The 26,264-nt window shown below is 33.9% G+C and overlaps 3 protein-coding genes across 3 annotated transcripts; 2 read left to right on the top strand and 1 right to left on the bottom strand.

Moving 5' to 3' along the window:
- Positions 1 to 3,177: 3,177 nt before the first annotated feature.
- Positions 3,178 to 4,044, top strand: LOC124930337. Its single transcript, XM_047470690.1, has 3 exons — positions 3,178 to 3,364; positions 3,396 to 3,544; positions 3,769 to 4,044. The coding sequence occupies exons 1-3, from the start codon at positions 3,178 to 3,180 to the stop codon at positions 4,042 to 4,044; spliced, it is 612 nt and encodes a 203-aa protein (XP_047326646.1).
- Positions 4,045 to 4,372: 328 nt separating this feature from the next.
- Positions 4,373 to 4,762, top strand: LOC124930336. Its single transcript, XM_047470689.1, has one exon. It carries the CDS (start codon positions 4,373 to 4,375, stop codon positions 4,760 to 4,762), a length of 390 nt encoding a protein of 129 aa, XP_047326645.1.
- Positions 4,763 to 9,163: 4,401 nt separating this feature from the next.
- LOC124932526 (premnaspirodiene oxygenase-like) lies at positions 9,164 to 11,051 on the bottom strand. Its single transcript, XM_047473175.1, has 2 exons — positions 10,164 to 11,051; positions 9,164 to 9,822 (listed from the first exon to the last, which is right to left on the bottom strand). The coding sequence occupies exons 1-2, from the start codon at positions 10,923 to 10,925 to the stop codon at positions 9,205 to 9,207; spliced, it is 1,380 nt and encodes a 459-aa protein (XP_047329131.1). The 5' UTR covers positions 10,926 to 11,051; the 3' UTR covers positions 9,164 to 9,204.
- Between the last annotated feature and the right edge of the window lie 15,213 nt (positions 11,052 to 26,264).

The raw sequence follows: 26,264 nt of genomic DNA, 5'->3' as shown, positions 1-26,264 counted from the left end.
TCAAGAACATCAAACTATATGTTTGATTAATTTGACTAGGGTCTGATCGGTTGATCCACAGGCATGGGGAGCTTCCCCTAGTCCCCATGATAATTATTAACACCATCCGTATGCATCATTTGATTAGTATGATTTTCCATTCAAATCAAATAGTTTTTTGAGAAAATGGGTTTTTGAATTTTATAGTTGGATGAAGTGTAAAGGCATTTCCAATAGCTTCCTTATACTTCATATAATTGAATGAAATCAAAACATGAAATTAATTAGCTTCTCATTTTGACCAATTCAAAACTGAAATTTTATTTTTATAAAAGTTAGTTTTTGATCAAAAATGACCGGGATTGCTTCAAATTGGCTTGAATATGTTCCTAACATCCTTAGGAACGTATTTGAAAGGTTTATGGGTTTCTGTTTTTGAACTATAAATCAAGAACAAAAACCCAATTTTAAAAATTTTCAAAATCAAATTTGGGTACTTTTGATTTGGATCGATTGATTCAGATTTATTTTGATAGAAAGCTTATAAATGATCTTATGATCGTTTTCCAATCAAAAAAATTAAACAATTAGATAATATATAAGATCGGTCGAACTTAAATATAAAATTTTCAATTTGAATTTATAAATCGAATTACAGTACGATAGAAAGCTTATTGTGAGTTGAAGAATACTCCTGAACTCTTTTAGAAGCTTTATGAATGCCCAGATTCGAGTTTTACAACTTTACACGAAGATTCAAAAATTTCAAGAAAAGCTTGAACTTTTTTTGGTAGATTCCGTTTGGGATTGATTGAGGGCTTGAGATTTATCGTTTATAACTTATTTTAAATATCATAAGTTATTTAGAATAATAACCTCATCTAACTTTTTTTTTTTAAGTTATAAATAAAACTCTGATCAGTATCTATTCTGATAATTAGAGTGTTTAGAATATATATTTTTTTATATATTAAGAACAATAAATATATAATGAAAATAAAAAGAATTTTTATTTATTTATTTATTTTAATTAGGACATTTGTCTGCATATGGGTCTAATTAGGGATAACAATTTTAACTTGTTAAAATGGGTTTTTTTACTCAAACTCTCTGTTAGGGGCTGTTTTTCCGGGACGGGACGTATTTATGTTCCGAACACTAATAAATATAATTTAATATACAACATTAATAATATATATTTATTATTTGTTTATATATTCTTGGCGTGTGTTCAGTTACTTGATTATATTTTTTAATTAGTTTGCATATGACACAATTTATAAAACCTTTTGTCTTTAACTAAGCAAAATCTGCTATTTTTTCTACAATCACGGATTAGAAGGGATAAGTAGTATATGGATTGACTATTTTAGTAGTTATAGTTCGATGAAAGTAGTCTGGCTTGTTTAAAAGCTTGGCATAATCGAGTTCATTCAAAATGCGTGTACTTCAGCTGTTGCTTCATTCGAAAAAGAATAGTCAGAGAGAAGTTACCATTAGGGTTTTCCTGGCATGGCATGCATCCTTTTTTTCCAGGAGAAAGAGGTAGCCTGACTTGTTTAATAGTTTTTTTTTCAGGAGAGATAACACATCATATCTGTAGATAGTGAATAAATTTAACAATATGACAAAACTTATGGATAAATTTAGTATTTACCTCGAATATGTATAAATACTGAAATTATATTTATATAATAAATTGTCAAATTAACAATGTTACCTGATCTTAAAAAAATATGAGTGTACAAATTATATAGTAAAATTAAATTTAAAAATATTAATAAATTAGAAAATGTTAAGATAATTAAATGGGCAGATAAGATTAAATTTAAGATTGACAAACTAAGTTGGGCTGCCAAATACCCGATGAGTCATATCCATGTCCTTAACCCGGGAATCTTTAACCATTGTCCGATCAAGCTTTTTTGGGAGAAGGATAAGAAGATGAGATGCCCATTCAAGTTCTTCAATTTTTGGATGGATAATGGCAACTTCAAAAGCATCATTAATGAGGTTTGGAGTACGCAGGTTGATGGCTCCAATATGTTTCGGGTTTCTGAAAAGTTAAGGCTCCTTAAGAATCAGCCTGTTAAGTTTGATCGCAAAAAATTCAGCAACATTTCTAAGAGGGTAATGGCTTCTAGAGAGGATCTTGATGAGGTTCAATCCCGGTTCCTTGGAAATGACGCTGATGATAATCTTCGGGAGGAAGAAAAGTCTGCCCTTAATTCTTTTAGAAAGCTCAGTTTAATGGAGGAAAGCTTCGCTAAACAAAAATCGAGACAGAATTAGATTTCTCTCGGGGATAAGAACACGACCTTCTTTTATCGGAAATGCTCTTCTAGGAACCTTAGAAACAATGTCCATAGGCTCAAGAAAGACAATGGAGATTTTGTGCAAGGCCAGGATTAGATTCAGGATTTGGCTCCAATATTATCGGGGTCTTATGCTAAGGCTGGGCAGCAGCATAGTCATCTTAATACGCTCTATCAGATTGTCGACAAGAGGATTTCTGCTGATGATAGTCGTGATCTTATTAGGGTTATCTCGAGAGAGGAGGTTAGGAAGGCCCTGACTGATATTAATGGTAACAAAAGTTCCGGTCCAGATGGGTTTAACACAGAGTTTTTCAAAGTAATTTGGGACATTGTTGACCATGACATTACGGAGGGGGTTTTAGAGTTTTTTAAGAATCGTAAAATGCTCAAGTAATGAAATCTAACTGTTTTAAACCTCATTCCCAAAAGTTTCGTGCCTGAAAAAATACAAGACTTCCGACCCATTTCATGATGTAACGTTGTTTATAAAATCATTTCGAAAATACTTATAAAACGGTTTCAAAAAGTGATTTCTAGCATTGTTAGTCTAGGACAATCTGCATTCATACCCGGTAGGTCTATATCGCATAACATTCTCTTAATGCAGAATATTCTTAAGGGTTACAGGAAAAAGAGGATCTCACCTCGGATCGCGTTTAAAATTGACATTCACAAGGCTTTTGATTCCGTCAAGTGGGAAACTATCAATGGTTTTCATGTCATCTAGGGCTTCCCTAGAATCTTCATTTAATGGATTATGCAGTGCGTTTCTACCTCCCGTTTCGTTGTCTGAGTTAATGGAGCGCACGGTGGCTACTTCAAAGGAGAAAGTGGCGTGAGGCAAGGTGACCCTCTCTCTTATTTTATCTTTGTGTTGATCATGGAGGTCTTTGAGAATGTCTTAACGACATTCCGAAAGAACCGCCATTACACTTTCCACCATTTCTGCGAGGAGGAGAAGATTACTCACTTTTGTTTTGTTGACGACCTATTTGTTATTGCACGCGCCGATGTTGATACCGTTAAAACTATAAAGGATGCTCTTAAATTATTTTCTGATGTTACAGGTTTATTGATTAATGAGAAAAAAAAGTGCAGTGTTCTATGGCGGTGTTAATGACGAGACAAAGGCAAGGATACAAGACATCATGGGCATCTCCGAAGGGTCGTTTTCAGTTCGTTACTTGGGGATTTCGCTTACAAGAAGGCAGATTCATGTAGTACATTGCATGCCACTTATTGAGAAGGTAAAAAACATGATTATGGGTTCGGCAGCCAATAAGTTATCTTATGCGAGAAGGATTGAATTGGTGGGCAGCGTGGTAATGGGGCGTATCGGGTATTAGTTTCAACAAATTATTCTTTCTAAGAAGGTGATGCGGGAGCTTGATACATTATTACGGGACTTTATTTGGGGCACTCATGGCCGTGGGGGAAAAAAGTCAAGTGGACTGATGTGTGTAAACCTAAGGACGAAGGAGGTGTGGGTTTGAAGAATTGTGTCGAATGGAATCGTGCTGTTACTTACAAGCATTTATGGGCCTTACAATCTAAGCAGGATTCCTTATGGGTCAAATGGGTGCACTCCCAGTTTTTGAAACGTGAAATGAGCATATGGACGTGCAAAATTACCGACGACATAGCTTGGTCATTAAAGAAGATATTGAAGCTCAAAAACAACATTGGTTCGATATTTGACATCCGAATTGGTGATGGGCGTGGCACTCTGTTTTGGCACGACCCATAGTTCGAAAACAAACTATTTATTAGTAGAGACGAATTCCGAGGCCTAAGGATCCGGAGGGATTGGGCGGCTGCCATAGTCCATAACATTCATAGCGGGCTTTGGGTTTCGGTTATTACTAGAGTCTTGGAAGGCAAAAGAGCTATTGATCATTTGAATAGTCTCAATATTTGTAATATGGCTGTTGTGCACTTGTGTTATTCGGGAAAGAGGTCAAATTGTAAGTTGGGCTTCACTTGTGTGGTCCTCGAAAATCATTCCGAGACACCGGTTTATTCTTTGGTTGGCTTTCCATGGTAGACTTAATACACGTGATCGTATTCTTGCTTATATGGATATTCCGGACGCCAATTGTGTTCTTTGTAGTGGGTTTGCGGAGTTCATTGATCATCTTTTGGGTGACTGTTTTTTTGCTAAGTCTATTTGGAATCTTTTCACTTTAGCCATGGAAATTGTGAGCTTGCCGGAGTCCTGGGAGGATATAAAAGTTGTTGCCCAAGTCTTATCTAAAGGTAGTAAATTTCATACTAACGTCTTTAAGTGTGGGTTTGCTGCCATCGTTTATCATTTATGGGCTGAGAGAAATGCTAAAGTCATTGGTAGAGTTCGTCGAAACGTTGATCATGTGTGGAACGACATTGTATTTGATTGTGGTGCGCTAATTAGAACGTGGAGACGGATTCCTAAAGGCTATCGGGAATGGGTCCTTTGTCACGAATAGAAAGTCAATTATGATGAAGTCACGTCTTTTAAATGTTTTAAGGCTAGCTAGTTCTTTATGTTTTGTTTGTAAGTCACGTATGTTGCTTTGTTAGAATTGTTTGGTTCTTGAACTTTATTCTAACTTTCTAGGTTTGTTAGAAAGTTAGAGGAAACTATGTCCGTTTTCTTTCCCGTTTTAGGATTTTAATAAAATGACACTAAGTCGTTTTCCAAAAAAAAAAGATTTACAAACTATTTTATTTTATTTCAAAAAAAATACATGGTTAAAATTAAAAAGGGGCTAGTTTTTTTTATTATATATTTGATTATAAATTTGTAATAAACTTTCAAATTGATAATGATACATTACTTTAAAAGTAAAGCATGGTTTTAGTTTTTGTGTGGAAAATTAGTATGATCCTACAATAATCACTCTCACTCTCACTCTCACTCTCACTCTCACTCTCACTCTCACTCTCACTCTCACTCTCACTCTCACTCTCACTCTCACCCTCATTTTAATAATTATTTTAACAGTCATTTTAACTCACTCTGCATTTATTCTGGGAAGGACAATCTCTCATAATATTCTTTTCATGCAGAGCCTTTTAAAAGACTACGGGAAAAAGAAAATATCCTCGAGAGTGGCTTTCAAAATAGATATCAAGAAAGCTTTCGACTCTGTTAGATGGGAAGTCATTCGGGATTTTCTGGTTGTATATGATTTTCCATTGATTTTTATTGATTGGATTATGCAATGCGTTTCTTCATCCTGTTTTGTTGTTAGCGTGAATGGAGTCAACATAGACTACTTCAAAGGTAAAAACGGGGTATAAGGCAAGGGGACCCCTCTCTTCTTACCTTTTTTGTAGCTATCATGGCGATCTTTGAGAGCATCTTCTCGATGTTCTGAAAGAATCGTCCATACATCTTTCACCCTTTCTGTGAGGTAGAGGAGGTAACTCATTAATGCTTTGCTGACGATTTGTTCATTCTAGCGCACATAGACGTCGATTTCATTAAAACTATTAGGGTTGCACTAACATTTTTTTAAGTTACAGGTCTTACTATTAATGAAAGAAAAAGTGTGACATTTTATGGAGAAGTGAAGGACGAAACAAAGTAGGACATATTCAACATCATGGGCATTACAAAAGGCAGCTTTCCCGTAAGGTACTTTGGGGATTCCGTTAAACGCGAAACAGATCGAGATCTCACACTACAAGCCACTGATTGAAAAGGTAAAAAACATGATATATGGCTAGGCGACGAAGAAACTCTCTTATGCAGGGAGGATCGAGTTTATCTAAACCGTAATCATGGGCATAATTGGATACTAGGCACAACAGATGGTCATTCCAAAGAAGGTAATGAAAGAGCTAGACACGCTAATGAGGAACTTCATCTAGGGCAGTAGTGGGAGAGGAGGAAAGAAAATCAAATGGACTGCTCTTTGTAAGCCGAAAGAGGAGGGAGGCATTTGGCCTGAAGAACTGTGTCAAGTGGAACACGGCTCTAACATTCAAGAATCTATGGGCATTGGAATGCATCCAGGAATCATTATGGATCAAATGGGTACACACGCGATTTATGAAACAGGAAACTAGTATCTAGACGTGTAAAATCAATGAAGGTATGAGCTGGTCACTAAAGAAAATTATTAAACTGAGAAGTGATATTGCAGACCTTTACAATATTCGACTAAGGGACAGGAAATTCACTATGTTCAGGCATGATCCCTAGTTCGAAAACCAGCCAATCATTCACAAAGAGGAGTTCAAAAATACACGTATCAAAATGAACTGCGTAGTGACGAAAATCAGAGACGTAAAAGACGGAGACTAGGACTCGCTTTTGAGAAGAAATCTAGAAGGACAGAGGATACTGGACCACATCAGTAATATACAACTCCAAGACAGGCACGCCGTTCATGAATAGAATGCAGAAGACAATGGGAAGCTGGTCTCAAAGAGAATATGGGAGATAATCCAAGAAAAAGCGCAGAAAGTAGAATGGACTCCTCTCGTATGGTCAACCAAGAGCATTCCTCGACACCAGATCATCCTATGGATTGTCTTCTGGGAAAGACTCAGCACTCGTGACCGTATCAGCAAGTATATGAGCATCCCAGACGTGAGATGTCCTCTATGCAACGGATGTGAGGAAACCATTGATCACCTGTTTGGGAGTTGTAGTATAACATTGGAAATTTGGGACAGATTTTCTAGAAGCTTGGAGATGATCAGTTTCCCAAAGAAATAGAAAGAAATCAAAGAAGAAACACTACTCAAAGCCAAAGGAAACAGATTCGCAACAAACGTATTCAAGTGCGGTTTTGGAGCAGTAGTTTATAATATTTGGTAGGAACGTAATGCGAGAATTTATGGCAGAACCCGCAAAAGTGTTGAAAAATTATGGAGAGACATAGTTTCGGATTGTGGCACACTTGCGGGAACGTGGAGAAAAGTTCCAAGTACGGAGCAGAATTGGAATATCAGCATGAATTGGAATTTACCGTTTACTAAAATTATTAGAAACGAAAACATTGTAATCAAATAGTTTAGTTACATTTTTTCTTTTATTTAGAATGATACGACTTAAAAATCATTCTAGGTCTATCTAGAATGATCTCTTAAACTCGTGGGTTTTTTTCTCGTTTTCGGGAATTTTTAATGAAATGACGATAATTTTTAATGAAATGACGATAAGTCATTTTTTTTTTAAAAAGAGACAAAAAAAACTCTCACTCTTACTTTCATTTCACCTTAAGACGTGAGAATGTAAAAATTGATTTTTTAAAATTATTTTAACATTTAAACTAATTTAATAGGTGAAAATTAAATTATGAATTAAGATAATAATTTAAAATATTCTTAATCTTTTAAAGATAAAATTGATTAAAAATATGAGTTTAATCAACCTTGTTTCTTTCCGTCTCATTACTCTTTAGTTTTAATCTTCTTCTTTTATTTTATTAAATAAAAAACACAAAATAATAAGTACATACAAAGTTTACTCACAAAAGAAAAGGATTACAAATGTTAAAGACATGTATACTACATTAGTAGACATTGTTTTAGGACAAATAAGTATTTCTTACATCCTTGTAAACGAACACTCATAATGTCTAATTTTATAAGTTTGAATTAAAATTGGAATCAAGTGAGGACTTGCACACACAAAAAAAAAATAAAGGAATTAAACATAGTACCCTTTTAACTATCTTAGGAGGCATTTAGATTGAATGCTGGAAGAATGGGTTTGATAGTAGTAGACTGGAATTAAAATTGGTTGATAAAATGGACTTAGGTATGATTATTAATATTCATGTTTAGATTAGTACAAGTTTGAAAATATAAAATGTGATAAATATCAAGTTAGGTCAAGGGCATAAGATTTAGGGTTTAAGTTTCAGGTTTATAGTTAAATAACTGATAACTTAGTTAATGAATTTTATTTACGAAAAAAATTTATGTAAAGTTAGGAATGAGTTTCTAAAACCAAATTTTTTTGTAAGTTTTATTATTTCCTAATATTTGGTAATGATTCAAAAAAATTTATTCCCAAACCAATTTAAGGAATAATTGTTATTTTTTTCCTTCCATTCCTTTATTCCCAAAGCTGTCTAATTTGTTGAAATTAATTACATCATGATTTCTCTCAATCCAAATCTTATTTATTTATTTTTTGAATTTTAAAAGTGAGAGTAAACATGAATATGAATGATGTGAAAAGTTATTTTAATTTTTAATATCATCTTAAAAATTCTTTCTTAAAACTCAAATGTAGTGCACGGTCATGGATGAATGCTATGTTTTTTTAATAAAATAATATTTTACTATAAATGTTAAATGTAGTCATGATTGCAACTTCTCCTAATATAACACTATTTATTAAGTTCTTGATTGATGATTAAGATGAAGTTGGTTGAAGTCTTATGTTCAGAACATATAGTAGTTTTTATCAATTGTTTTTTAGAATTGTGATGATGGCTTTGTGAAAGATCTTCCATATATAATAAGATAATAAACATGTATCCAAAAGATTGAACATCATGATCTTGACTTTATTGAAAATCTTAAAAATTAATGTTAAAGACATGAATGAGACTCAAATGGAAGATGGTAAGAGTCATGCCTTAAGAGCCATTTAAGAAGTTGCATAGGGATACACTCTCACAAGCACTAAAAACAAGAAAATTAAATACCCTAAAAATGTTTGAATTCGGGTCACATGTGTTAATAACAATACAAAACTATTATATTTATTCAAGATAATATAAAATATGCCTAGTGAAATAAAAAACAAGAACATTTATTTTTTTTAATTTAGGACACCCAAATCTTAGGTACTCTACTTGTAAGAGCAAACGAGGCAGTTTGGTTTATTATGTTCTACCAAATAAGAAAAGGAAATGAACATACATCATACACAACATGGTAAAATAATATTTAGCATGAATCAAGGATCAAAATGGTATGCAATCAAGGAGAGGTTCTCTTTTCTCCTAGAAGTTGCTCCAAAGGTTTCTTCCATGTTAAGTTCTTCAGGGTTGATCCCATCAGCTAGACTCCAATCAAAATGATAAAGCAATGCAGCAAGTGGCAGTTCAATGCTAGCTATTCCAAATGTCAAGCCAGGACACATCCTTCTACCTGCCCCAAATGGTATGTATCTAAAATCCGTTCCCTTCATATCTACATACGAGTCATTAGACTCGAACCTCTCTGGTATAAATTCGTCGGGTTCCTTCCAGTGTTCTGGGTCTCTCATGATCGCCCACGAGTTAACAATAACTCTAGTTTTCTCCGGTATGTCATATCCAAAAATCTTAACATTTTCCCTTGCTTCCCTAGGAAGTAAGAGTGGTACTGGCGGATGCATCCTTAGAGTCTCTTTTATAACAACTTTTAAATAACTTAGTTTTTCAAGATCAACTTCGTTGATCTTTGTTTTTCCTATCATAGATTGTCTCACCTCATTTTGCGCCTTCTTCATTATCCTTGGGTTTCTCATCATTTCGGCCATTGCCCAATCCAAAGTTGTAGATGAAGTTTCTGTTCCCGCCGTTAAGATGTCCTAGTTAGACGATAACATGTTCAACATGTAAGGTATAAATAAGAATATCTGAAGAATACCAGAAATTGAATAAAAAAGAATAAAGAACTCATCTTACTTATGTATTGAAAATATTATATTTACGCCTTCTAACTTATCAAAACTTGTCATATTTATCCAGTTAACGAAAAAATAATAACCGCAGTCACTTTTTGTTATGTGTTCTTATTGACTAGGATGTCAAAAGCCAAATAAAGCTACAAGTTCAACTTCCAAGCCAAATCATATACTTTGTCTTTGTATGCATAAATATAATATTTGCAATACATAAATATTTAAGTTTAGGGAAATATATTTATTACCAGGATTACAGCTTTAATGTTGTCGATGGTGATGGGAAACTGTAGATCTCCACTCTCCCCAATCCTTAAAAGAACATCTACCAGATCTTCATGAATATGCTCAACTTTCTGTGCTTTGTTCATTTCCCTTTTCAACTGATGTTGGACAATGATATCATTGAAAATCCTATCAATAATATGATGTGCTTTCTCTAATGTCGACCTCGCCTTACTAACAAAATGAAGGAACTTTAGAGAAGGGAAGACGTCGTGTATATCAAAGCCTCCAACTAGCTCTATCACTGCCTTAATGGTAGAAAAAAACTCTGCTTGATCTTTGCATTTCATCCCAAGAGCAGTCTGAGAGATTGTATCATTATTGAAGGAAAAAATCTTCTCGGTTAGATTAATTGCAAGGCCATTAACAGAACTGCGGATGTAATCGACAAGATCATCCACCCCTTCTTCTCGAATGGATCTGTAAGACTTAACACGTCTTGTGCTCAAAAGCTCCAAGGTGCAAATCTTGCGTAGTTGTCTCCAGTAATCCCCGTAAGGAGCAAAAGCAATATTGGTGGAATCATAAGTTATGATTTCCACGGCAAGAAGCTTTGGTCTGTCTGCAAAGGCTATATCATGGGTCTTCATGATCTCTTTTGCTGATTCAGATGATGAAATAACGATAGCAGAAACTTCTCCCAGCTTTAAATGCATTATAGGACCGTATTTTCGAGCTAAGTTTCTGAGTGAACGGTGGGGAACTGAACCGGCTAGCTGGTGCATGTTCCCTATTAGTGGTAGTCTCCATGGATTTGGGGGAAGATTTGGAGTTTTTGAGTTGGGTTTTTTCCTATATATCAATACCACCAAAATGATAAACAGTATTGCACAAGAGAAAGAGGGTAGTGGGAGGTCCATTAGAGAATGAAAAGCCGGTGAATGGTGATGGAGATTATGTATTGAGGAGATAAATAGATACTCTATGGAAAAAATTTGGACTTTTGTTATCCTCTTTCTTGAATTGTAGCTGTTAAATTAATTAATTGTTTTTTTGAAAAGGATGATGGATTAATTAATTACATAAGTTAGCATCTATATGAGCTGTTTCCAGATTTGATTCCAATAACCCCAGATTTTAATATTTTTCTTGCATATTATATTCAAATACAAATGTGCACATTTCTAATAAAAAATTATGTGGATTGTAATTTTATTCTATTGAGGTAACTCTGGATAATATATATAATTCAATTTAAGGCGTTTTAATAATAACTAAATTGTAAAACTCACAAAGGTAGCTTATGTGATAATACTAGTTCTTAAAAGACCAAATACCATTAATCAATTTTTACTTAAAACGCTTTAAGTTGAAATGGAGATAATAACGGTAATAATTATTCTAGTTTCCAATATCTATAATGATGCTTAATTTTTAAAGTGTTCGAATTGCCGGGTCGAGAGTTGTGGTTAATTTGGATATATGTGAGAGTAAATGGATACTTGTGTCGGATTGTGGGTTGGCCCGCCCATAAACTTAAAACGGTTAAAAATAAAATTAAAAATGCTATAGGTATGGTTCGAACTTGCAACCTAACAAAAATAAGTATAACATTTTAACCAACTAGAATAATAACACTTTATATTTTAAATTCAACCTAAAATTTGATAAACGCGTAACATTTTAACAATATAAGTTCAACTTTTTAACTAACTAATATATATATATATATATATATATATATATATATATATATATAATGATGCTTAATTTTTAAAGTGTCCGGATTGCCGGGTCGAGCGAGAGCTGTGGTTAATTTGGATATATGTGAGAGTAAATGAATACTTGGGTCGGATTGTGGGTTGACCCGCCCATAAAAATTTTACCGTAATATTTTTTTCACAGTTTTATATTATTATTCGTGCAAATGCACAGGATAAATGCTAGTTAAATTAATAGTAATTAAATCACATGCCTTCAATATAAAAAAAATTTATTAAACAATCATAAAAAATTAATTTTAAATTTTATTTTAAAAAAATATAAAAAGATGAGAAATACATTTAGCCTAACACCACCTAACATCTTCTATGTGTATTTTGTTGTTACCAAGTGAAATTGGTGAAATGACCCTAATAATGACATCATTTTGCGAAATGACAATGGCCTTATAAAGTTTGCAAAAATATCTTTTCGGACGAAAATACCCATTTCGTGTCATGCGACGTATCATAGCGTGACGCGAAAGTATAACATGATAATGTTTATAAAAATAACCTCACATGACGCAATAATGTTTGCAAAAATGACCTCTCGTGACGCGACGAACCCATTTGCGTGACGCGACGCATCCCTTCGCGGCACGCAGGGTCTTGTTTGCAAACATTATTGTGTCACGCGAGGTCATTTTTGCTAACATTATCAGTTAATCCCTTCGTGTCATGCGATGATGCGTCGCATCACGCGAATGAGGTATTTTCGTCCTTAAATATGTCAAAAATGTTATTTTTGCAAACTTTATCCTACCTTGGTCATTTTAAAAAAAACGTGTAATTATTAGAGTCATTTCATCAAATTTCTCCTTACTCACCAATGTTATATTTTTAGTTTTTTAAATTTTGTTTTGAATTAGAAAAATGTGACATACATTTTAACTTATAATTTCGAAGTGAGAATGGAACTTGTAAGTCTTAGATACACTCTTGTCACTTGAGCTACATTCATTAAATAATTTATTGAATGTAAGTTCTTATCCGTTTAAATTTTGTGATAATCTTCTAAACCCAACTTGAATGTAACTAGTATTACAAGTGTTTAGATATTTTATGTAGAAATTATAGATTTGTATAATTATGTACTTACCGTGTTACAATTAAATTTAAAAAAAAAAAATCACCTATTGAAAATGTTGGTTTAGGCATGTGTTTGATAAATTTCTTTAAACTAGTTTCATTGTTTGGATATCTCATTGACTATCAATGAGTTACAAAAGAATAAATTAAGCTTAAAAAGTTAAATAAGTGACTAAATGTTAAAAAAAAATATAAAGTAACTAACTTATATTTTTTTAATAAATCAAATAGTGTTTATGAAAATATAGAAAACTAGATGTAAAATAGTTGTCAACCAAATTAATAATTATTGATTGGAATTCATTTGTCATTTTATTTATATCAAGAAAGAAAAGAGAAATCAAATATATATATATATATATATAAATATATATTATAAGGATTAATGTTAAAATATTTAAATGATGTCCTAGGGTAAGGTCGTCTAAGAACACACAAAATAAGAAAAATAAAAATTGATTGAACTAATGAGAATTGATTCATATATCACTACCAAGTAAACTATGTTATATTTGTTTAATTTTATTTTTCTTAGGGCACCCCAATCCTAAGGACCGGTATTGACAACATGCAACCCGTTTTTGTAAGAATAGCAATTAATTAAAGAATGTAAGTTTTTTTTTTGAAAAACGACATAGCGTCATTTCATTAAAAATTCCCAAAAATGGGAAAAAAAACCACGAGTTTAAGAGATCATTCTAGACAGGCCTAAAATGATTTTGAAGTCGTAACATTCTGAGTAAAAGTTAAAAAGTTAAAAACGTAAATGAATTATCTGATTACAATGCTTTCAATTCTAGTGAGTTTAAAAAATGGTAAATTCTAGTTCCTACAGATATTCCAGTTCTGCTCCGTACTTGGAATTCTTGTCCACGTTCCCGCGAGGGCACTGCAATCCGATACAATATCTTTCCAAAACTCTTCAACGCTCCTGCAGGTTCTGTCATATACCCTTACATTCTGTTCTTGCCAAATGTTATACACCACTGCTCCAAAGCCGCACTTGAACATGCTTGTTGCAAATCTATTTCCTTTGGCTTTGAGTAGTGCTGCATCTTTGATTTCATTCCATTCGCTCGGGAAACTGATCATCTGTAGGCTTTTATAGAATCTGTCCCAAAGCTCTAAAGTAATACAGCAGCTCCCGAATATGTGATCTATGATTTCTTCATTTCCTCTACATAGAAGACAGTTCGTGTCCGGGATGCTCATATACTTGCTGATACGATCACGAGTGTTGAGTCTTTCCTAGAAGGCGAGCCATAGGATGAACTGGTGTCTAGAGATAATCTTCGTTGACCATACAAGAGGAGCTCATTCTACTTTCTGTTTTTTTTCCCGGGTTACCTCCCATATATTCTTCGATATCAGCTTCACATTGTCCTCAGCTTTCCATTCATGAATATCCGTTTTGTCGTGTAGTTGTATGTTACTTATATGATCAAGTATCCTCTATCCTTCTAGATTTCTTCTCAGGAGTGAGTCCCAATTTCCATCTTTAATGTCTCTGATTTTCGCTTCTGTGCAATCCCTTCTGATGCGGGTATTTTGAAACTCCTCCTTGTGGATGATAGACTGGTTTTCGAACCAGGGGTCGTGCCAGAATAGAGTGCCTTTCCCGTCCCCTAGTCGGATGTCATAAAGATTTTCAATATCGTTTCTTAGTTTAAGAATCTTTTTTAGAGACCAGATCATACCTTCATGAATTTTGCAGGTCCAGATGCTAGTTTCGTATTTCATAAACCTTGTATGTACCCATTTGATCCATAGTGACTCTTGATTGCGCTCTAAAGCCCACAGATGCTTGAAGGTGAGAGTCTTGTTCCACTCGATACAATTCTTTAAGTAGATGCCTCCCTCGTCCTTCGGTTTGCAGAGAGCGGTCTATTTGACTTTTTTTCCTCCTCTTCCTCTACTGCCCAGATAAAGTTCCTCATCAGTGTATCGAGATCCTTCATTACCTTCTTCGGAATGACCATTTTCTGCGCCCAGTAGCCAACTATGCCCATGACCACTATTTTGATAAGTTCGATCCTCCCTGCATAAGAAAGTTTTTTCGCTGCCCAGCTAGATATCGTATTTTTTACCTTTTCAATCAGCGACTTGTAGTGTGAGATCTCGATCTGCTTCGCGGTTAACGGAATTCCTAAGTACCTTACGGGAAAACTTTCTTCCTTGATGCCCATGATGTTGAAGATGTCCTGCTTCGTTTCGTCATTTACGCCTCCATAAAATGCCACACTTTTGATTTCATTAATAGTTAAACCTGTAACCTCAGAAAAGAACGTTAGTGCAGCCCTAATAGTTTTAATGGAATCAATGTCTACGTGCGCTAGAATGACCAAATCGTCAGCAAAGCATAAATGGGTTACCTCCTCTACCTCACAGAATGGGTGAAATATGTATGGACGATTCTTTCGGAACATCGCGAAGATGCTCTCAAAGATCGCCATGATAGCTACAAAAAGGTAAGAAGAGAGGGGGTCCCCTTGCCTTACCCTGTTTTCACCCTTAAAATAGCCTCTGTGGACTCCATTGATACTAACAATAAAGCATGATGATGAAACGCACTGCATAACCCAATCAATAAAAATCATAGGAAAAGCAGAAACAACCAGAAAGTCTCGAATGACTTCCCATCTTAAAGAATGTAAGTTTTATCCCTCAAGTTTAGGTTTTTGATAATCTTTTAAACCCAACTTGAATGTAATAGAGTATTACAAATTGTTATATATCTTGTTTAGAAATTATAGTAAACTTGTATAAGTACTATGTTACAAATAAATTAAAAATAAAATCACCTTGATATGAGACATGTGCTTATAAATTTTCTGTAACTAGTTACATTGTCTCTGTTATGTAGGAGTTTATTATTGTTGATTGTATTAAAGAGTTAGAAAGATAGAGTGTATTTTGTAACCCTAAAATTTGTAGTACAATTGGAGAGTTCAATTCCAACTCTTAAATTTGGTACACCATCAAATATTAATAATTAGAATTCCAATGCAATTCAATTTAGTGTAATTTATAGTTCTCAATTATACTCTTTTAACCTAAAAATTATAATTCCAAATTATAATTTTTTTTAATGTTTTTTCAAACAAAATAATTTATTATTTTATCACTTAAAATATGATTAAAGTTTTCAGTTAATAATTATATTTTAAATTTAGAATGTTAAAATATGGAATGTCTTTTTTTCTTTTTTAATTTTGTAAGTTAACATTATAAGTGATAATATATATATATATATATATATATATATATATATATATATATATATATATATATATATATATATTTATATTGTAAGCACTAAATTTTTTTATACTCAATTTATTAATTTTAAAATAATTATTTTGAATAAATAAAATCAAAATTATTAAAATTAAGGTCAAAACATGATTAAATAATTAATTAGATTAATTATTATAATAATTAAATCACAATTAATTACAACAATTTTTTTTAGTTAACAATTAATTAAATTAATGTCCAAGAAAAATAAATAAAATAATTTGACATAAATGTTGTACTCATTTTATCTCATATTAGTTTTAAGAAAATCAAGAAAAATTTAAATAAATAATTTAGGATAAATTTTGTATCCATTTTATCCAAAATAAATATATATAAAATAATAAAATAAATGGGCAAAATAAAACTTGATAAAAGAGTTCTATAGTGTTTTCCATCCTACAGTAAATTTCTAATCATACTATAATTCGATTTATAAGTTTAAATTGATTTTTTATATATTTCAGTTCAACGAGTTTTATACACTACTTGATTATCTGATTTCTTGATTTAAAAACTATCCTAGGATCATTTGTAAATTTTCTATCGAAACAAAATAGGACTAATCTACCTAAATAAGAAATACTCTAATCTTGATATTTTTTTTTAAAATCGGGTTTCTGCAAGAACAACAACCCAAAAACCTTTTTAATATGAAATTTTGACCATGTTTAATCAAAAATAATTTTTTTGATAAAAATAAAATTTCAGCTCTTGAATTTGTTAAAATAAATATCTAGTGTTCATGTTTTGGTTTAATTCAACCGTATGAAGCATAAGAAAGTTATTGACAATCTCCTTATGCTTCACCAAACCTTAAAACTCAAAGACACATATTTTTAATCAAAACTGTTTGAGTTGAATGGAACATCATCCTAATCAAATGATACATCGGGATGATATTATAAATAATCCTTAGGACTAGGCGAAGCTTCCCATGCCCTTGGATCAAAGCACCATTCTAAAACATCAAATATGTAGTTTAATGTTCTTGAAGTCCAAACTAGGGCTTAGTATGGGTTCGATTTAGGACAGAGAAAATGGAACCCTCTCATGTAACGGATCGAGAAAACCTAGCCTAGGACCGATGATTCCTATCCTAGGACCGAGAAGTCTTCCACACTCCTACAGAAGAATCTCACACCCAAACGAGGATTCCTAGCCAAGGAACGAGAAGCCTTCCACACCCCGATCGAGACTTCTTAGCCTAGGACCGAGAACCCTTTCGCACCCCAACTGAGGAATCTCACACCGACCGTGGATTCCTAGTCTAAGACCGAGAAGTATTCAACACCCGATCGAGGAATCTCGCACCCGACTGAGGATTCTTATTCTAAGATCAAGAGCTTCCTACACCCGACCAAAAGTACCCACACCTCAATCAAGGACCTCACGCACATTGACCGAGAGCTCTCACACCTCGACTGAGGGAACCCAACCCAAGACCAGGGAAAACGACACACCAGTCAAAGTGGGCCTGTTTGGTTGAGATATTTTTTAATTTCAATTTTTTTTAATATTAGAATCCCAAACTTTTTTTAAAAATCTAAAAAAATAGAAAACAATTTCAAAACACTTTAAGAATATTTTCATAAAAAAATATTGTGGTAAAGGCCTTTTTGAGATTTATTTTTGAATCATAATGCTTTAAACTGATATTTTTCCGGTATTTTCCTCATCAATTGTCGATATCAATCTCAAGTACTAACATTTAAATATAATTCTACAATTTTAAATACAATAAAAATCCGTGCATGTCTAGGACCTGAAAAATATTTAGTTAAATAAAACGTAATAAAACAAAAAAAATTAAAAGTCAAGACTTTATAAAGTAGTTACCATTATTTAACGGGTATATAGGATATAGCGCGAAAGCCCTTTCCCGAGTATCACCAAACACCAAGCTTAAAAAAAAAGTCTAGTCAAATATACGTTTGTAGACAGATAATTTTATAGGTTTTAAAATAAATCAATTGGCGGCTCTTTCATCAAATAAATAATCTTATAAATTAATTGTTTTTAATTAATTTAAAATAGGGATTTCTTTAATCAAATTATAGTTTGATTATTTAAATCTAAAAGATTATTTAAATTTGATCAAACATTAATTATTATTATAATTAATTTAAAATATCGAGACATATTTTTATAAATCTTTTAAAATAATATTTTATTAAAAAGATTACCCGACACGCAAACCGATGTTAAAATTTCTCGAACCTCTAGATTTTTCCAGGAAAAGGATTTTCGAGACTTTCAACTTTCTTGCAACTCTACTAAGGATTAAATAACTCAAAATTATAAATATGACTTTTTAAAACGTTTTTATTGCGTTTTCAACTTAATAGATACATCTTAAAAGATATATCACCTAGCAAATGCATAAGATTTTATCTTAATATATGCATGGGTCTATAAAGGGTACATAACCCTAAATGAGTTTCAGAAGTACACAATAAGACTCGATACTTCTACAAATCATGTGCAAATATTGTTGATGAGGACCGACAACTTATTATAAACCAAGTGATGTTGCGAGATGAAAAACTAGAATGCTTGAAATCGACCGCTCTTTTTGCAATAAGTCATCCAATAAGATGTATGCATTGTATAGATGGGGGGAACTTCCCGATTGAGTTTATACTTCCCGATTTATGGTGGTGTTAACCCCACTCTACTATCGATGATTGATACTCTCTTATGATTCACCATAGAACAAAAATCTTGGATACTATATCCAAACCGGTTGTTTGACGTGCCCAAACAACTACACCTCGTCATTAAATCAAATTACATGACTACTATGTATGTATTATATGTATACATCTATAGTCAAATGAACATCTTGAGTATGTTTCTTTTTCAAAACAAAAATCATTTTTGTAAATTGTTTTGAACTTTCAATCTCAGACGATGTCTATGTTGAGCGATACTTCTTTAATCCCATGGATCGACAACATCTACGGAAATGGGTGGAATCGTAGGATCTATGGATTGACTTCCATCATGAGGTTTATCAACTTTAATATAAGCAAAAATTTCATGATGTAAATGTAAAGGAGATGAAGTCCTATCTCCATGACTTTCTTCATGGGAGATAGACACATGTGCCAAACTCTAAAGAAATTCAGGGCTATATTAATGATTGACAATAAGAATATTATATACCTCAAAATTTTTGAATAATCAATGTTATCAAGAAAGCTGCTGCAACAGGAATACATATATACTAAAACAATCTCCAAAACTATCATGAAAAGGCTACCATCGATTTCCAAAAATGGACTAAAATGGAAATCAGAAATGGAGAAGTTCCTCAAACCTTGGGCTCATCAATGATGACAATAACTATACTACTGGCTCATTTCTTCCTAGCTTCAGCAAATGACAAACCATCTTCCAAAATCCTAGAGGTAGCCTACCATCTACGAAGGAAACACATATCCATCGGGTCTCATCCTAGTAGAAACACTAATGAGGTTTAATGAATCATATTTAACCTCTACCATTAGCAAAAGAGGCTCACCTCTAACACACTATATATGGATGCTCGATAAAATCGAACGACTTCCACTGATGGTCCCTAGTGACTCCATGGGTCCTACTCTTCAACATTGAAGGATGATAAAAGCCATACCCGAGCCTCTCATACAAAATAATGATGCCCTTACGTCCAAATGGAAAACTTATTGAGGTGGCAGATCAGACACCCTCCACCGAATATGAGCGCTAAATGACTCAAGTTTGGGTCATGGAGGTTGATATGCAAGACTAACTTAATAAAATGACTAAGGGAAGAAGCATTAACGAACAATATGACTAGAAAGACGCCATTAAAACAACCTAAAGAGCAGTCATTCCAAAAGGTATTAAATTATCCTCCGTATCCAAATACATTGGCCAAAGCGTCCCATCTATCTTTTGTAAGATGTATACATTCACCATGAATCCATTGTGACTTGGAGATCATATGGTTCTCCACATGTTTCCCCAATATATTGATGATGTCGCTGTACGCTATCATAATCAAAAAAAGGTAACATATTTATAGACCATTGAGGAATTAGTTGTAGTTTTCATAGAACGTTTCACCATGCACCTTAATCTGGAACTCCCTAGAAAGAGGTTTAAAAATATCAAATAAGGGGAAAATGAGAAATTCTTGGTTTTCATAGAAAGGTGGAAGTCGTAGCTAAAGAAATTGATTTCCTCCCAAGTGAACAATGGAAAATCGACATGATTTTAGAAAGCGTAAATGACCAATATTCTATAGGATTCAAAGTCAAGACTTTCCAGAATAGAAAAATGTTGTTAAAAACGGGCAATAATCTCGATGACGCAATCAAGAAAGAAGGAAAGAATAGAAAATAGTTAAAGTTTATCAACCTCCTAGTCAATTTCCAAAGAAGGAAAAGACTGAAGTACACTAGGAAACAACTTCCTAGCAGGAACGTCCTCCTCCAAAGATTAGCCATAGAAATCCTCCATAGGCCAAGGCAAGTATACCAACCCTTACTAAACTCACGGCTCCAAAGGCACCCATACCACTTAAAGTCTTTGATGATCTAAGTATGTTTTTGAGTCGAGTTATGGAAATTCTTCAAAAGAAGAACACAATCAAATCTTTCACCTCAATAAAAGACAAGCCATTCTTGGGAAAATATGAGGGTGTTTGGTATAATTATCACAAAATGAATGGACATGCTACTAATAATTGTAATGCCCTCAAACCTCTTTTAGGACTTGATCGAATAAAACATTATTTTCAAGACAAAAATAACAAAGAATTCTTTCCCAAATCATCAAGTCAATGTGATCACAATTGATGAAGTGACACATGACACTGATGCATTACTAGATCTAATCCATGACGCTAAGATGGAAGTCAATATGATCAATCTCTGGACCAAGAAAAATTCTAAAGCCCTCTCAGGCAAGGCTTCAAAATGGTGGGTAAAAGACGACATGAAAACAACTACTTTGGTCAATTCCCTGATATATATTGCAGTAACTAGTGGTGGAACGGGATTTCAATCAAGTTTCATGAAAACTACGATAGTTAATGCGCCAACAACTTCCAAACAAACCTCATGGAGAAGGAAGGAAAATGAGTCCAAAGCACTAAATCCAGGAGACATCCTGTTAGATAAATTAGATAGTTAATTAATAAGTAATAAACTATCTAAAGAACTTAACCAAAAGCATCATTTGTGCAGGAAAAGCCGAGAGTGGTCATATTCTCAAATTGGTCAGTCAACCGATATCATAAAAGTGACACAAACCGAAATTCCTTAATTAATCTATCTTCTCAGTCTCAGTAAAAGACCAGTTTGGCTCAACTTCAAAATCAGTGAAACATTTTTCTCAAACAATGATCGCTACTCTTCTAAAGAAAGACCGGTCAACTAATGTTGAAATAGCAAACCGATATGAAGTCCGGCCGGCTCAAATTATTGACTCAATCCTAAGTGATCGTATAAAATTAAAGGGAAGAGGAACATATCAAATCAAAGATATGGAACAGCTGGAAATTTCTATTTTGATGCAATAGGTTCACTTTGGGAATTGGTAGAAGGAGATTTTCAAATATACAGACTGTGTTATTTCCTCTTTGATACAAGTCTGTTGATAAACTGCACACTGCAGAAGACTTTCAAGTGATCAGATATACCTATTTTGGTATAAGTCCAAATGCAGCCTCCAAGGAGCAGGTACCTGTCAAAACCGCCCAGCTGTTAAACTCAATAGAAGACAAACTGGTCGGCTGTATTATTTCTTGGTAAGCATCAACCGCATTAAATGCCATGCAGCCTCTTTTGACCAACCAATCAGATTCAAGGATTACCATGTAGATATCCATTGAAAAAGAAATATGACCGTTGTCATATTTCCACTATTTAAAGGAAGGCTGAAGAAGAACATGAGACAAGAAAGCTACGAGAGACATACAACAACTTAACAAGTTAACAAGTTACGCCTACTGTTCTTACATTACAATCTGTCCAAACGTATTAAAGTGTATTACAATTCTATTCATTCTTTGTAAGAGTTGTAAGTCAATAACGAGCAGTAAATAAGCCTCGGTTATTTGACGTATTGTAAGGTGTGATTGAATATTCATAGTGAATATCCTTCTCAAGGTTTGAGAAGAAGGGTGACGTTGGAGTTTTATTTCCGAACATCCATAAATCTTGTGTTGTGTTCTTTCTCCATTCCATTCATCATTGTCATCCAATCCGTGCGTGTGTTGCTTCAAGTTGAAACAAACTACTTCCGCACTTGAACTCAGTTCAAGAGTTTGTGACAACTTGTGTAGTGTTGAGATTGATATTAATCTTTAACTGAATTAGTATCAACCTTTGTGTGTAAGCATTCTCCTTTAGCCGGACCCCGGTCCTCTATCAGCGATCCCGATCCTATCAATTGGTATCAGAGTGGCTAGTCTTAATACTCAAGCAACCCGAAGTAAGCATGACTCACGACGAGAAATCATCAATGCTAGAAAGTGAAGAGTTCGCTGATTGAAAATTCAGATGCATCTACATCTGACTACTATAGTGAAGATCGAAAAGGACAGAAGTGAATGGACATCTAACGACAAAAGAAGGAACAATCTGGTTAATCACTACAGAAGCACAATTTACAAATCATTGGATAGAAACACATTTGCTAAAATCAGAGAATGTGCAACTGCAAAGGAAGCATGGGAGACAGTCATTCAACTTTATGAAGGGAACGAAAGAACCAAAGAGAATAAGATATTAGTGGCCATTAAAAAATTCGAAAACATCAAGATGCACCCCGGTGAAACTATGAAAGAATTTAGTGATCGGTTTACCAGTGTGGTAAATGAGCTCTCATTACTTGGAAAGAAATATGATAACAAAGAAACTATCGTCAAAGCCTTAAGATGAATTCTCAGCGCCTGGGATATCAAAACAATGGTGATGAGAGAATCAAACAGCCTCGGCAAGATGAAACTGCATGATGTTTTTGAAGATTTGAAGGCATACAAGTTCAAAATGAAGTCCAGAATTAAAGATGAAGCCTCAACTTCAACTACTACCAGAGCCCTGGTGACATCGGTGGAACCAGCAACTCCTATACCGATAAAAACAGCCGAGCAGTTTAGCGAAGATGCTATGGCCATGCTAGCAAAGAAGTTTGGAAAGTTCATGAAAAAGAGCCAACCAACTAACTCATACAACTAGAACTACGGTGATAAATCTAATGTTCGATGTTTTAATTGCAATGCTTTAAGTCATTATAGGTCGGAGTGCAGAAAGACGAGAAGAGATGACCGGAAACCAGCTGATCACAACCAGAGGGATGATCATCAGCAAAACGGTCAAGGCAAGGAGATTCAAAAGACGTTGATAGCCGATGATGGTGGGAGCCTGTGTGCAAATAACGATTCGGATAACAATGATGAAGGAATCTCATGTCTCATGAAAAATGAAGAATAGGTATTTGAATTTTCTTGTGAGGAATTTAACCGAGAAGATTTGGTTACTACACTCAATGACATGGTCATTGAGTATAAGAACCTGTCAACTCTTGTACCGACCCGGTTAAACTTTCAGATCGGTGAACCAAGCAAAATTGAAATCGATGAACCAAGTGAAATTAAGACCGTTGGAACAATTGAAATATCCTTTGAGAATGAGAAGCTCAAGGAGACAGTTCAATCGTTGACCGAAGAAAATGAAGGAACTAAATATGTGATGGATGCATGGAAGAGATCGGGAGATGCGGTCTAGGCTATGACAACAGCAATCCAGGTAAATCTAAATCTTCCAACCGCCAAGGGTTGAATCTCATTAAAGACAAGTTGCCTTTTATAAACTTTGTCAAGAGTTCATCAACCAACAGTGAAACAAGTCACGATTCAAAACTGGTAAAGGAACTAACGTATGTAGGACCAACCGACACTTCAAGATAGCTTCATCCTGAGAGAAGTAAAGCCATTCAGCCGGTCAGAATAGAGCATAATAGATATTCAAATAGGACCGATCAAAGATCACCACGACATAATGAGTTAATCAAAAGCAGACAAAGAGATATCAAGCCTGGTACAAGTAGATTTATTAAAACTATCACAGAGAAACTCATCCAATTAATTAAAGTATGGATTCCCAATGGACTAATTAACCGTGGACCCAATTGAATATGGGTACCAAAAAGGTGTAAATAGTTGAATTTTGCAGGTCAAAGAGATTAAACGGCTAGAAAATTCAGAATGGTACTTGGACAACTACTAATCTAGGAATATGACGGGAATGACAAGCTATTGACCGAAATTGTGCAAGAATCTAGCTCAATGATAGTATTCGGTGACAACTCCAAAGGTAAAGTTGTGGGCAGGGGTAAGATTTTCCACGACAACCTAACTATAAACAATGTACTTCTGGTTGAAAATATGCATTTCAATCTTCTAAGTATTAGTTAAATGTACGATGTAGGATATACAGTAGAATTTCATACACATGCATGCTTAGTTAAAAATCAACAAGGCAGTATCTTACTGACAGTAAAAGGTTAGGAAACATTTACAAAGTAGACTATTAAATTAAATGTGATAACTCGGTTTGCATGATAGCTAAGAATGATCAAAATTGGCTTTGACATAAAAGATTAAACCACTTGAACTTCAAAACAATTAACTATATCTGCACTAAAGAATTAGTTCAGGGAATTCTTAACATTAAATTTGCTAAAGATAAAATATGTTCGGCATGTTAAATGGGTAAACATATAAAATTTACTTTCAAAAGTAAAGGAAATACTCAATCAACCCGATGTCTAGAATTACTTCATATGGATTTATTTGGATCGATTAGGGTCACTAGCCTAAGAGGAATGCATTACACCGTGGTAATTATTGATGATTATTCTAGATACACTTGGGTCATATTTTTGGTATCTAAAAAACAAGCTACTCCAAATCTGATCAAAATGCTTAGAAGAGTACAAAATGAGAAATCCATACGTGTAAATAAAATCAGAAGTGATAGAGGTACATAATTCACTAATAGTACATTAACTGCATTCCTTGAGGAATCCGGCATCAGACACGAGTTGTCTAGTGCTAGAACTCCTCAGCAAAATGGAATGACCGAGAGAAGAAACTGAACTCTCAAGGAAGCCGCAAGATCCATGATAGCCGATTCGGGTGTTGCTAAAAAATTTTGGGAAGAGGCTATCAACACTGCATGTTATACTCAAAACCGATCAATGCTAAATTAACGTCTTAACAAAACGCATTTTGAAGTATACCATGACAAAGTTCCTAACAGCCGGTATTTTAGAATCTTTGGCTGTAAGTGTTACATCCATAACAATGACAAAAATTACTTGACTGCTTTCGATGCAAAATCCGATGTTGGGATCATGCTAGGTTATTTTGAAGTTAGTAAAGCATATAGAGTGTACAATACTAGGACTTTAACTGTTGAAGAATCATCACACATTGTTTTTGATGAATTGGTTGAAAGTAATACTACATCATCCTTTGATATACACAACAGATTAGAAAACTTAAATATTCAATCCGATCTACAAAAGATTTGTATATGACCAAACGGTTAACGCTGAAATTTAGCCGGATCTAACTGCTTCATAGCAGGAAGTTGACACTTCAGTGTCTGCTGAGGAAATCGGTCGGCCTGACATTGTTCAGCCTACCGGTCTGTCTAACCTTGATCATATAACAGGTCATTTAGAAGATATCTCTAGACCGAATCTCAAATGGAACAAAAATTATCCTCCTAAGCTTATTATAGGTAACCCCGCTCTACCCATCCGAACTAGGCATCAACTGTTGGAAGAATATGAAAATTCAGCTTTCATATCACAGATTGAGCCGAAAAAGGTGGATGAAGCACTGTTGGATCCCGATTGGATTCTAGCAATACAAGAGGAATTAAACTAGTTTGAGAGAAATAAAGTTTGACATTTAGTTCCAAAACCGAAAAA

The sequence above is a fragment of the Impatiens glandulifera genome, chromosome 3 (genome assembly GCF_907164915.1).
Source record: "Impatiens glandulifera chromosome 3, dImpGla2.1, whole genome shotgun sequence".
Classification (NCBI taxonomy): Eukaryota; Viridiplantae; Streptophyta; class Magnoliopsida; order Ericales; family Balsaminaceae; genus Impatiens; species Impatiens glandulifera.
This window is presented reverse-complemented; position numbering and strand designations above follow the sequence as displayed.